This window comes from Phyllostomus hastatus, unplaced genomic scaffold (assembly GCF_019186645.2).
Source record: "Phyllostomus hastatus isolate PE091 unplaced genomic scaffold, TTU_PhHast_1.1 phas_contig_113, whole genome shotgun sequence".
Classification (NCBI taxonomy): domain Eukaryota; kingdom Metazoa; phylum Chordata; class Mammalia; order Chiroptera; family Phyllostomidae; genus Phyllostomus; species Phyllostomus hastatus.
The window spans coordinates 5,777,168-5,790,723 of NW_025333530.1; the positions used below are offsets into that span (position 1 = coordinate 5,777,168).

The 13,556-nt window shown below is 37.9% G+C and overlaps 1 protein-coding gene across 2 annotated transcripts in view; it reads left to right on the forward strand.

Moving 5' to 3' along the window:
- The first annotated feature begins 1,360 nt into the window (after positions 1-1,360).
- The window catches only part of ZC3H12C (zinc finger CCCH-type containing 12C), a 66,830-nt gene continuing 54,634 nt past the window's right edge, over positions 1,361-13,556 (forward strand). The window contains exon 1 of one of the 2 annotated variants that reach the window (XM_045838399.1): positions 1,361-2,657. In XM_045838399.1, coding sequence (XP_045694355.1) covers positions 2,634-2,657 — 24 coding nt within the window. In that variant the 5' untranslated portion in view covers positions 1,361-2,633. Of the gene's footprint in view, positions 2,658-2,775; positions 2,868-13,556 lie in introns of those variants that run through there. The other variant, XM_045838418.1, reaches the window with a different exon arrangement.

Here is a 13,556-nt window from a genome sequence, read left to right on the forward strand (position 1 = left end):
CCCTCTTTGTTCAAGTCTGTGTAATTTAAAGCTCTACAGCTTTTTTTTTAATCCCTATTTTCCTTTTCTCCCTGGCATTCTCTCTTGGTTTATGCAGTTTCATTGATATGCCCTTCCTTATCCTCTCTGCTTATCAAAATATTACTCATCATTGCCCAGCTTAAATTTCCCCTTTTTGAAACTCAGAATCATCTGTATAGACTTCCCAACCACTCCAACCTAAAGAGACTCCTCTGTCCTCTGAATGACCCTTCATTGTATTTCTTACCCATGACACAAAGTTAACACTTATAAATTCTCTCATTTTCTTTTTAATTTGTCTGTGTTTTTATCTCCCCAACTACACAGTAGCTGGTAATTAAGAGCAGTATCTTATTCATGTAATGGTTCCTGATTCTAGAATCAGACTGCCTACATTTCAATCATTGTTCTGTTACTTACTGATTGTGTTTTTGGTCTCAGTTTCCTCATCTGTAAAATGGAAATAGTGATAGTTATTCTCTCACAGGGATTTTGGGAGCACTGCATGAGAGAACATATCCAAGTGCTTAGATCATAGTAGGCATTCACTAAATTTTAGCAATTATAATAATTACACATGTCTCTTACTGTGAAGGACCTCATATAGTGCCTTGCTCTATAACTATGTTTAGTCAATGGAATTTAATTGTTGACTGAGGGGAATAAAGTAGGCTGCATGGGCAGTATACTGAGGAGTAGAGGGGAATTTCTGGCTTTGCAAAAATCATGCCAAAGATACCATCACTTATTGTTATCAGCCAGCCAGCCAGCCAGCCAGCCAGGCTCCTTCTAATTCCCCACCACTTCCTAATACTGTTCAAGAGACTTTTGAGAGTTTGGTTTAGTAAACTGGAGGTACTTTCCCAAAGCATGCTTCCCTACCTGCCAATCAAAACAGGCCTGGCTGCAGAGAGCAGGTTGCCAGACTTCCTAAGGGTCTTAAAGATGGTACTAAAAATGTGGACCAGAGGGCTTTCTTATGCTCAAAATGAAGTCTATGAGCCAGCTATGCTAATTATTACACCCCAAGACTGGCCTACCGAAGTGGAGAGCAGACTTGGTGAGAAGCTCCCCTTCCATCTCCCAAGCAGTGAGAATGCTGATAGCACCAGCCAGGAGAATGCTCTCAGCTGGGACCCCATCATCAATAGCTAAAGAGCAACAGAGAGAAAAAGAACATTAAACTGGAAAACATCGAGTTTGAGCCACAGTAAGTATCAAGGGTATCACTACCATTAAATAGACCAAGCATATTCAACAAATCCAGGCATAAACCATAAATGCTCTATTGAAAACTATTCAGAGAGGGAAGAAATTTTATTGAAAGTAAAAAAGTGCTATCCAAGGCATGAACTCTGTTCCAGCGAAACAAGTATGTGCTCAGGATGCAAACATCTGAAACTGTGTAATGTTGGGAAATTTTTCTAACCTCAATTTTCTGACTGCTAAAGGGGATTATAACCTAGCTCACAAGGCTGTGGTGAACCTTAAGTGAGATAATGCAGTTACATCGGGCTACCTAGTCTGTGGCACAATCCACATAATTCCCCTTCCCTCTCTAAAAGCTGATGCATACTGCCCAAGGCTAGGAGTGAAGCACCTGGTGACAAGTCCACAAACCGGTGAATAAGATTATTTGAACACTTCTGAATTGTTGACCTAGATTGTGCTGGGTATTGTATAATTCACAGAGGTGACAGTTCTCTGCTGCCAGTGATTTTCACACAACTCAGGAGCCCACCTCAGTGGAAAAGGCCGTCTCCTCCCAAACTCCTGAAAGAGATCTAGATTTGTCCTGGCTTTAACCTCGATTTTGATGTGTTGCCATTTCCAACAAGGCCAATTTCCTTGCTGAAAGAAGTCCTTCCCCTCGAAGAAATCCCAACAGCTTCATTTAAGTTCTTTTATTGGTCTTGATAATGCCGGTTGTGATTTTTCCTTGTTACGGTTTATTGATATTAAGAAACAACCACGGGAAACTTGCCTTAAGAAGGCAGACTCTCGATTTCCTTGACTGCCCAGGGATGATCCGTGTTATCGCTGGGTGAAGAAGATGTCGAGGAGCGGACAGGCGCTGGGGCATTGGCGAGGGGAGGTGGGGACCCCGGAGCTGGGCCGGGTTGGGGAATGGGCACGAAGAGAGGAGGCGCTGGAACCTTAGATAGCCCCAGCGGCTGAGTCGAGCCCGACAGGTTCCAGCAGCTCCCCTCACTGCGCTCCACGCCTCCCGGGTTTTCCCCTCCGCTCAGGGTTTCCTGTTTCAGTTCTCGGTGATCTCCAGCAGCAGGTGCTGGTTTGCCGACGTCGGCTTCAGAGGAGACGAAGGAGAAGGAAAAGAGGGAAGGGGAGGAGGAAACGACGCAGCGGCAGCGGCGGCGGCAGCAGGCGGGAGGTGGAGGAGCCAGTAGGCAGGCGGGACAGTCCGGTTCGCTCTCGCCCGCAGGGCAGCGGCGCGGGTGGCGCGCCAGAGCCGGGCCCCGGCGTGTGGCCGGGCGGGCGGCATGGGGGGGGCCTCCCGCTCACCAGGCGCCCTAGCGGCGGCCCTGGGCTGAGGCGAGAGACGGCCGGCCGCTGGAGGGCCCCGGGGCTGCCCCGGCTTCCCGGGCAAAGTGATGGCTGCTGAGAAGAGATTGCAAGTAGGTTGAGCAACACGATTGAGCCTGTGTGCGCGCGCGCGTGTGGGGAGTGAGTTGTGCAACCCCGAGGAGGGGGCGCGGGGGCGCGGGGGCGCGGGGGCCCCGGCCCAGGCCCAGGGGGAAGATCGAGGTGGCCGCAGTTGCTGCGGGCGCCGCCGACCGCTCACCGCTTCCTCGTGTGGTCGGCGACGCCGAGTAGCGGTTCCGCAGGTATGCCCCTCGGGAAGGGGGTGGAGAGGGCCCACTGCGGTGAGTACTGGTCTCGAGGGAGCCGGGAGAGGGCAGGGACTCGGGCCGGGAGGCCGCGCCCGAGTGCTGGGCGGAGGAACTGGGGCCAGTGATCTCCAGGCCCCGGGGGAGTCCGACGCCCCGGGGTTGAGTCATTGAGCTCCCGCGACCCCCGGGGCTCCGGTGGAGCCGAGGGAAAAGCCGAGTGCATCCGCCGGGGCCGGCGGAGCACCGCTGGGATCTGGGGAGAGGTGAGGCCGGTCTCCTCGGCCCCCGCGGCCTAGGGCACCGGTCCACTCCCGCCCGCCCCAGGGCACAGCGGCCGCCGCCGAAAATGGAGGCGAGCTCGGGCGCCCCAGAGGGAAACCGACCCACAGTCCTGCTCCTGCGGCTCAGACCCTCGCGCGCTCGTGTGCTGAGGCTACATCCCACATCTCCAGCCTCAGCCATTAGCTTTTATTATCCCTCCATCCCTGCATCCAAACTGCCACCGCCCTCAGGCCGGCCCTAAAGAAAATTCCTCACCCTATCTTGTCCCTCCGGTACAAGCCCCTCACGCTTCAGTACCAGCTGAATTTCCATTTTCACCCAGTGTTCATGTTAGCTGGGCTGGTTTACATTTTTAACTCCATACAGAGACGTATTACAAATATAACTTCAAGACATGAATCCCGCTTTTCTTCCCTAGACTGCCTCATCGTTCACCCCTTTTAAGTGCCTTAAAAAACAGCTTTACCTTTCAAGTACAGATTACTCTAACTTGGTTTCTTGCCTTTTTTGTAACTGATAACAGTCCTGGTTCATGCTCTGTGTTTTGTGATAAAGAGATGAAATGCTAATTCAGATTTAGTGCAAGTTTTCCTATTGGTTGTAAGACTATTGGAATATCCCCAGGCCTCCAAGGCCCTTGTTGATTCAGATCTTTTTTGTTTGTTTTTGACCATCTTAGAATAGATGCAAAAAATACTTAGGGCTACGTATATTTAGAAATTTGGGAAAGTTTTTCATTTCTTATTTCGTCATATTTTTCTAATTCATATTATAAACAGAAAACAGTGGATATGCCTCAAACACATTTTTCAGACTTTCCAAGAACCACAAGTCACAAACACAATTATTTTTATGTTTTAATTTAAATTATGTTTATTGTTTATGGTATTATAGTTGTCCCAATTTTTCCCCTTTGCCCCCCTCCAGCCCCACCACTCTTTTAGGCAATCCCCACACCATTTGTTCATGACTGTGGGTCACGCATACGTGCTTTTTGCAGGTATCTTTATGTTTTTAAACTCTTAATGTATTTAGGGTTCAATGGGTATAACTTCTATTTACTTGATCACTTACATATACAATTAATTTTGGTAGCAGTTTTTTAATATTGGTGTTATCTGATGTTTAAATATAAACAAAAATAGTGGAATCAGCTCTGGACAGTTGGTTCAGTTGGTTGGAGCCTCTTCCCCTGCACCAAAAGGTCGTGGGTTCCATTCATGGTCAGGGCACATACCTAGGTTTTGGGTTCCATTCCTGGTCAGTGTGGGTAGGAGATGGAGCCTATCTGTGTTTCTCTCTCTCTCTCTCTCTTTCTCCTCCTCTCTGTAAAGTCAATAAACATATCCTTGGGTGAAGATTAAAAAATGATAATGGTACCAAATATTTGGGAAATTATTTTGATAACCAGAGGAAGATGCCTGTTTCAGACTTCTCTCTCTTCACCTTTCTTCCAATTTGGCAATCTTATTTTAAGTTACCTAAATGTGTCTACTTGAAGGTACCCTAAAAATATTAGAATAGTCTAGTAACTGACTGTATATCTATAATTCAAAGTGTTTAATTGGGTATTTTTACTTAATTTAAGGGTGGGCTTTACTTTTCAAAGTAAGTTAAAATTCTGCCTGTAGCATCTGGTCATTACAAAAGTACTTAAACACTATAAGCAAAGTAAAATGAACTTTTAAATAAAATGACTACAAAAAAAAGCCACCATTTTTTAGCTTGCATTTAATAATGGAAGTCTAATGAAACTATTTTATTATAATGGAAAATATTAAAGGATCAGAAACTTGGAATGTCTGTATACTGATGACAATTTTTATTAGTTACTTCCTTTTACTACATTTTTGTTTTAATTACAAAACTAATAAAAATAGCCTTTATATTAATGACTTCTCTGGATCTATGTTTTCATGAATTATATTGCCACATTAGACCCCAAGTGGTTAAGTGAAATTGTATTTTCTAAATACTTTTCTCATTCTATAATTGGGTTACTTTCTCTTCATTTTAGCAGACAACAATCATTTCTACATTAATTTTAATTTTTGTGACAGATGTAAAAGTGTTGCTCTCATTTTATAGCTTTTTATGCCATTTTATACCATCTTGTACCCTTAGTGTTTTCCATTGTCCTTGTATATAAATCCAGAAGATTCTACTTTCATTCTAATTTTATTGCAATTTTAAAGAAACAAGTTAGGTAGTAGAATGTGTTTTGGTGTTAGAATTTAGGATTGTAAACTAATCTCAGTTGCTGTTCATTTAGGACTGGTAAACTACTATTCCCTGTGCAAATAGTTATTTAGTTTCAATCTAAGTGCTATGTAAGGCCCCTGACCTGTAAAAAAAAAAAAAAGAGAGAAAGATTATGAAGCAGTAGAACATAGTGCTGGATCAAATGTGATCATTGACAGGAGAGAAGAAGTAAAGTCAGGTACTGGGGAGGGCTACATTCCAGGTCTCAAAGGCAGTATTCAATTACAGGGAGACCTTGGAGATATTGTGGGTTTTGTTCCAAACCACTACAATAAAGTGAGTGGTGATCTTTTTGCTTGTGGAGGGTCTTCCAAGATCTGTGAAGGGCAATAAGGCAGGGCACAATAAAATGCCTGTAGGTAGGGTTGGGTGGGAGTCACTTCCCAAGGGTCCTGGCAGGAAATCAGGGAGTGGGTAGTCCATAGTGTGTCCAGAGCATTCAGTGGTAGACTTTAATTCAGAGTGTTAAGTAACAAGGTCAGTAAATAACAAAAATGTATTACATCAGGATTCCAAATTTACACCAAAAATATTGAATCCTAGTGTTGAATCTCAAATATACCAAATTTTCTAAAAAATCTTCATGTGTTTTAGGGATTGATATGCCTCATGGACCTATAGCATATAAAATTCTCATGTCATTACAAAGCTATAATGTTGTGATTCATCAAAAATGTTATAATCATTGCTGCTGTTTCACTATTAACAGTTCAGCAAAATTATCAACAATTGAGAATGTGATGTATTTTTTAAAAAAAAATTCATCCCACAATATATCTAGTGTCTTGGTAATTCAGTATGATATTTCTCTCTTTAATTTTTCTATTTGGCAGGATCATTTTACTTTTCTAAAATGAAAATAGGGAATAATCACCAATAAAGCATAGCATTTATGATCATGTGCCACAACACTGACAGTAATTCTTACACATCGTGAACTAGCAAAACCCATAGCACATTCTGAACATTCAGAGCATTCCACCTTTAAGATAATTATCAAATTGCTATGTGTGTGTAAGAAATACATAGGAAATCTCAAGGTCTCCCTGCTTGTCGTGAACATTTTTCCCTAGCACCTCCACCCCTTACCTTTTGTTTGGCTCAGCTTTGTTAAAAAATTCAGGCCTCAGCTTAGATTTCTGCTGGTTTACTCCATTGTAGTTTAATAACTCATGTCAAGCATTGTTCTAAGTGTTCCACCTGTATTAACGCACTTAATACTTACTACACTCCTATGAAGAAGTATTTCATGGCTCTTTTCTGATGAAACCAAACCACAGTGTGGTTAAATAACTTGATGGGTCTCACAATATTGGCAGAGTGAGAGTGCCAAGGCTGAGTCCCTATGTTAACCAAATATTAAGGTCTCTGGAACCTAACACATGTTAATAAATGTGTCTCTTATTGTGAAGATTAAATAATATCATGGAATTATCTTTCTTCGGAGTCTGGTTCTTAAAATACATATCTTTTTCTCATACAATTGGAATTAGACTTTTTATAGAGCTTTGTGTTCCACCTTCTCTTCCCCTTTCAACACACACTAAGGATTTTCTTACACCATTAAAAATGTTTCAAATGTTATCTTCTTAAGAACATGTCATTTATTTAATCATTCTCCTTTGCAGTTAAACTTTTGGGGTTTTGGGGGGGGCCCATATTTTAATACCATAATGCTTAAGTTGAACATCCCAGTAAAAAAATTTTTTTCTGATTTTTTTTCTGCATATGTTTCTCAGTATGGATTCTAAGAAGTAATCATCTAAGATATAAATATACTTTAAGGTTTGTGATGACCAAAAAGCTTTCCAGAAGAGTTGTACTGATAATACATATATACCCATTAGCAAAGAGTGAGAGTGGTGATTTCATACTGTGTTTGAATGCACTAAGAATTAACTTTCAAATTTTTTGACAATTTGTTAGATGAGCATTAATATCTAATTTAAATATTTTTCCTACTTATATTTTAATCATGAAAGTAGTACAAGTTGATTAAGAAAAAACAAAGTAAAAAGAAAATTAAAGCCACCTGGAATCTCATTATCCAGAAATAACTTCCATAAATACAATGTTTTGATATTTTCCTGTCAATGTTTTATTCCTATAGTTATACTTTATATAATCTTTATTTGGGTTTTAAAGTAAAACATATAAGTACTTCCTAATCCACCAGTTTTATGCAAAATTATTTGCTTACACCCTGTGTTTTTCAAATACTGTATATTTTCTGTAACATTTGCATATTTACTGACAGTTAACTGTTTCTTTATTTCTTTTTTTTTTCTGCTTTCTGTGTCTCTGCTGTTCATCTGGAAAACAGAAAATATCACCTAGACCATAAGAATTAACTAAAAATACAAAATGTTGATAACAGTAACTTATAGTGTGCCTAGGAATTTTTTTTTTATCTTGTACATAGTCTTTAGGCTCCCTGAGGGTAAGGACTCTGTGGTTCCTGTCTTCTAGAGCATTTGCACATCGTAGAAAAACTTTATGAATGTATTCTTATTGTTAAAGGTCATACAGTACTTTAAATATTAATAATCTGCTGATCTGGGTAGGATGAACAAAAGTACATGGTTAAGAGATGGATACAATAATGCAGAGCAAATAATACAGTTCTTGCTACCTACATCATGTTTTTAAATTAACTAGAATGTATGATATGATTTCTTGAGGGGCTATACATATTTGTCTTGTAAGAATATAATTAAACTTAACTACCCCACTAAAAGGGGAAAGATATTATAGAAGTGAATTTTCTAAAATGTTAGTTTCTAAAGTCATTCAAGAGCAAAACATTTATTTCAACTATTTTAAATGGAAGAATGTATACAAATGCATTATATTTTTCTACCTTCAAATAATATATATGTAGCCTATAATGTCACTTATTATAAAATATAATAATAGCTGCCATTTATTGGGCACTAACTCTATGCCAGGCATAGTATTTAGCACTTACGTTTTCTAATTTAGTTTTATAATGATTCTATATGGTTTACACTGTTGTTTTACCTGTCTTCCAGGTGATGGAGCTCATGCCTGGAGATGTTAACTTTACCAAGGTTATTGAGATTTCTGATTTATCCTAAACTAAATAGTGATATTTGTTATGCTTTTTTTTAAGATGGTGGAGGCAGCAGGACTCCATGCTTTATATTGATTTATATCAATGATTGTTTTGGTGTTTTCTCCTTAATGTTAGCTGTTCCTTGCTGACATTGTCACTCCTTCTTTCTAATATACAGCAGATACCTGCTGTGGACTATGAAACTGAATAACAACTGCTAATATTATGACTGAAATAAAAGTATTTGGGCAGTGATTAAAGGCTTTTGGGATGCTCAGGTAGTCTGGGTTGCAAAACTGAAAGCCTACTGTATGGAGAGAGCAGGTAGGACCTCTGAAATCAGCCAAATCTCGACTTGAGTTCCAGCTCTGCCTGGCTGTGATTCTAGGCAAGGCCGAGTTTCTCTTTGATTTCTCACCCATCAAACACTAACCACTTTCAGAGAGTTGTTTTTACTGATTCAAGATAATAAATGTAAATGTTTCTGGCACATAGAAGGTACCTAATATTACTATAAAACAATTTAACAATCTCCATTGATTTGATTGGACAGAAATTTTATTTTTTCTGTCTACATATTCACTAGCCCTTAATTGTGTTCTGAGTAACTGGGATTACCAGATATGAAATTTCTATAAAATCAAGTTCACTTACTGATTTTAATGTCAGTTTATATTAGATTTTTTTAAAGGGCCTTCAAATCTACTACCTCATGTCTTTTAGGGTGAGGCTAAAATTAGTTTTTATTCTTTGTTCTTAGTCATCTGTACTCATTTCCTATTGAAAATTATGTGGGCTTAATTTAATCCTTATTCTGTGACTTGGTCTGTTTTAAATCTTAGTTTTTTTGTACACTACAGTGAGCAGGTTTTCCCAAATAATTGAAGCTGCCTCCTAATTGTTTTCTTTGATTGCCCCACTCAGTCCCACTTAGTTGATTGATTATGTATTAGTACTTTTTTGGGAGTTTTGCTGTAATTTTAAATGATTAATACAGCCCTGGTCAGTGTGTCCCAGTGGGTCAGAGCATTGTCCCATAAACTGAAAGATCATGGGTTCATTCTCTGGTCAGGACACATACCTAAGCTGTGGATTTGGTCCCTAGTCGGGACATGTATGGGAAACAACCAGTTGATGTTTCTCTCACATTGATGTCATTAATCAAGCATCCCACTCCCTCACTCTGTCTGTCTGTCTCTCTTTGGAATCAATAATCCTTGGATGAAGATTAAAAAAAAAGATTAGTACAGCTCTAAAAAGCTTTAAATGTACAGTAAGTTATTTTGATAAAGCAGGTATTGTTTCTGTTTTTGCTAAGATAGAAAAGTGTCTTAAGTAACAAAAATCTTATAGTAAATTACGTTAAAATTAGCAATATCATACATAGGAAAATAGTTGTAAATAGGGGAAATGTTTTCTAAACTGCATTTCTGTTATTTTGACTACACTTTATGTTTTAAAATTAAATTTTGAGCTTAATATTTCAATGTATGCATTTTATCACATTTTCCAAATACAGTCAAAGTATAAAATGACAGTGAAAGTCATCTACAGTTCTCACCTAGACATATAACTTGAAGTTTTGGTATCAGTGTTTCCATTAAAAAAAAATTCTAATATAAACACACCCTTTAAAAAAGTTAAATGCATAAGTAGTTTCATTCAATAGATCATGTTTCCTCATGTCATTAAATATACTTTTAAAAGATTAGTATTATTGGCCAAATGCCTTTCCAACATATGTAACTACTGCAATATAATAAAATTCATATTGTTGAGTATTTAGAGTGTGACAAGGTTTTTTGTTGTAAACAACAGTGCAGTGTTCGTGTATGTAGACCTTAGTACACACTGATGAATATATTTTTTTAACAAATTCCTATTAGACCATGCAGATTGCCATCTAGAAAAGTTGCACCAATGTATATTCTTATGACCAACACCATTCTCTGCTGTCATCACCATTTCCCCACACAACCTGTCTTTGTTATTTTGATAGATAAGAATGAGCATAATAGTGCTAAGAAACCTATTCTGTAGAGTCAGAAAGACTGAGTTTGAGTTCTGTTCTGACAATGGCAATGTGATCTTGGCCAAATTTCTTAATTACCCTAAGATTTAGTTTCTTTGTGTATAAAATTGGGCTAATAGTATCTGTTACCATGGTAGTGTTGTGTAATATTATGTAATACTGTGATTGTGGAGATTAACTGAGTATGTATAATTGAAACACTTAAGACCTTTAGAGATGTTAGAATGTGATTTATCAAGAATGAGATTTTCCCTTATTATATTTTATACTTGGTATACCTATATTTTTACCTGATAGTGGCTGATGTAATGGAAAATTATTCATTTTTAAATACCCATCTAGCTCCCTTACTGAACTCTTTTACATACTGTTCATTAAATTAAAGGTCTTAGTCCAGCACTTTTCTAGTTAAGTCTCTTGATTTTTAGGATATATAATAGTGAACCAAATAACATCAGCTTTTTAAAATATTGTAATTCTTTTTTTCTTGTCTTATTGCATTTGTTGAAATCAAAGAACAGTATTAATAGTAGGCATTTGGGCTTATTTCTTATTTTAATGGAACTTCCTCTCTGGTATTTTTTAAAAATTCTGATGGCTGTTATTTTCTAACACAGGCGTCCCCTGCTTTTATATACATACTCCTGAAAATATAAAAGTTAAAGGTGAGAAACTTTGAAATAGATGTGCATATTATAAGAGGATTCTATTGAATTATTAAATCCATAAGAATCTTTTAGATGTACCTTTAAAAATGTTTTTCATCACTTGACTCATATTTAGTTGAACATACAGTCAATTTAAATGCAGTAAGTCTTAAAAATTTACTGCTTTCAGTTCATTTAATGATTACATTCTTGTCTCAGTGATACAAACTTTGAGACCTACTCTTATTTTCACTATTGTCCACTGTTGCATTATTTATAAAATATTATCAACAGGCTGGGATGGGAGTAAAGGACAGAAAACTGTACTTGAACAATGATTAAAATAAACTTAGGAAAAAAAGAAAATAACTTACAAGAAAAGCAGCAGAGGCAATAAAATCAATATGGCACAAAAAAAATATCAAAAGTAAATGGAACAGTTTTGTTGTCTGGAACAAAACTCATTATTCAGATAAAGTATTAAAATCAAGGTCCCAGTGCCATCTTTACCCAACCTCTTAGGCATTTTTCAAAACACTATTTGAAAACTACTGCTCCCCTCAAAAAAAGATTCAAGTAATATAAAAGTCCCCACAGTGACAGTGCTGCTGAAATTAAAATTTTCAGAGGCTAGCAGGAAGACCAGCTTTTGATATGAGGGGGTTTTTTTAGCAGGTTTTGTACAGATGTCCTAAGATAGATGTGTTTTAAACCTAACCTAGGATGTTTTTTAAAATGATTAAGCATAATCTACTATGAAAACATAAACTACATGAAAATAGAGTCTACACAAACCTAGGTAGTGTCTATCTTTATTTTACTAAAATTTTGGTTCTGAAGTCGTTTTTTCCATACAGTTTTCAGTCCATCTAATACTATATTTTTAAATACCATCTACATGCTGATGACTACCACAAGTCTATCTCCAATCCTGACTTCTGTCTTTTTATACAGCTGTCTATGGACAGTTCTACTTGGATAGCTATTGGTATTTGAAATGAAAATTAATCTAAAACAGAACTTTCATCCTTCCAAATCTATTCCTTTCCAAATCTTCTCTTCTCAGCTGCTCAAACTAAAAATCTAGCAGTTCTTGATTCCTCGTGTTCCTCTTTCATCTTCCCCACCCAATCCAACACGAGAGTCTTTAGTGAATATATGTAATGAGTTGAATTAACAAGGTTGCTCAATATTACAAATATCGATTATAGAATAAAATCTGCTGGCTTAATATGTATCATAATTTGGTTTTCTACATAAATTACCTTTCTTAAATTTAGAACTTCTGTATGTAGTATAAGTAAGCCTATCCATATATTTGGTTAGTTTTTGTTCCATCTTTGTTGTGTTTTGCCAACAGAATTATGCTAGCCTCATGAACCAGTTTGAATGCTTCCCATTTCTTCAGTGCCCTAGAATAACCTAAGTAACATAGGAGTTGGATGCTTTTAGGTTTTTCTAGAACATAGCTATGAAACCTACAGGTCTAGCACCATTTGTCAGGAATATAATAGAGGGTATATATCATTTTCAAAATTACATTTTATTGATTATGCTATTACAGTTTTCCCAATTTTTCCCCCTTTGCTCCCCTCCACCCAGCACTCCCCTCCCTTAGGCAATCCTCACAACATTGTTCATGTCTATGGGTCATGCATATAAGTTATTTGGCTACTCCATTTCCTATACTGTATTTTACATCCCCATGGCTATTCTGTAACTACCTATTTGTATTTCTTAATCCTTTTACTGCTTCATCCATTCCCCCATACCCCTCTTCCATCTGGCAACCATCAAAACATAGTTTGTATTCATGATTCTGTCTCTGTTCTTCTTGTTTGCTTAGTTTGTTGTTTAGATTTCATTGTTGGCAGATATGTTAATTGTTGCCATCTTATTGTTCATAATTTAGATTTTCTTTTTCTTCAATAAACCCCTTTAACATTTCATGTAATAATGGTTTGGTGATGATGAATTCCTTTAGTTTTTTCTTGTCTGGGAAACTCTGTATCTGCCATTCCATTCCTAATGATAGTTTTGCTGGGTATAGTAATCTAGGTTGTAGGTCCCTGCTTTTCATGACTTTCAATATTTCTTCCTAATTCCTTCCAAAGTTTCTTTTGAGAAATCAACTGACAGTCATGTGGGAACTCCCCTGCTTTTAAGATTCTTTATCTTTAAGCTTTGGCATTTTAATTATGATGTGTCTTGGAGTGGGCCTCTTTGCATCCATCTTGTTTGGAACTCTGTGCTTCCTAGACTTGCATGTCTATTCCCTTCACCAAATTAGGGAAGTTTTCTTTCATTATTTTTTCAAATAGAGTTCCAATTTCTTGCTCTTTCTCTTCGGGGACCACTATGATGTGAATGTTGGAGTGCTTGAA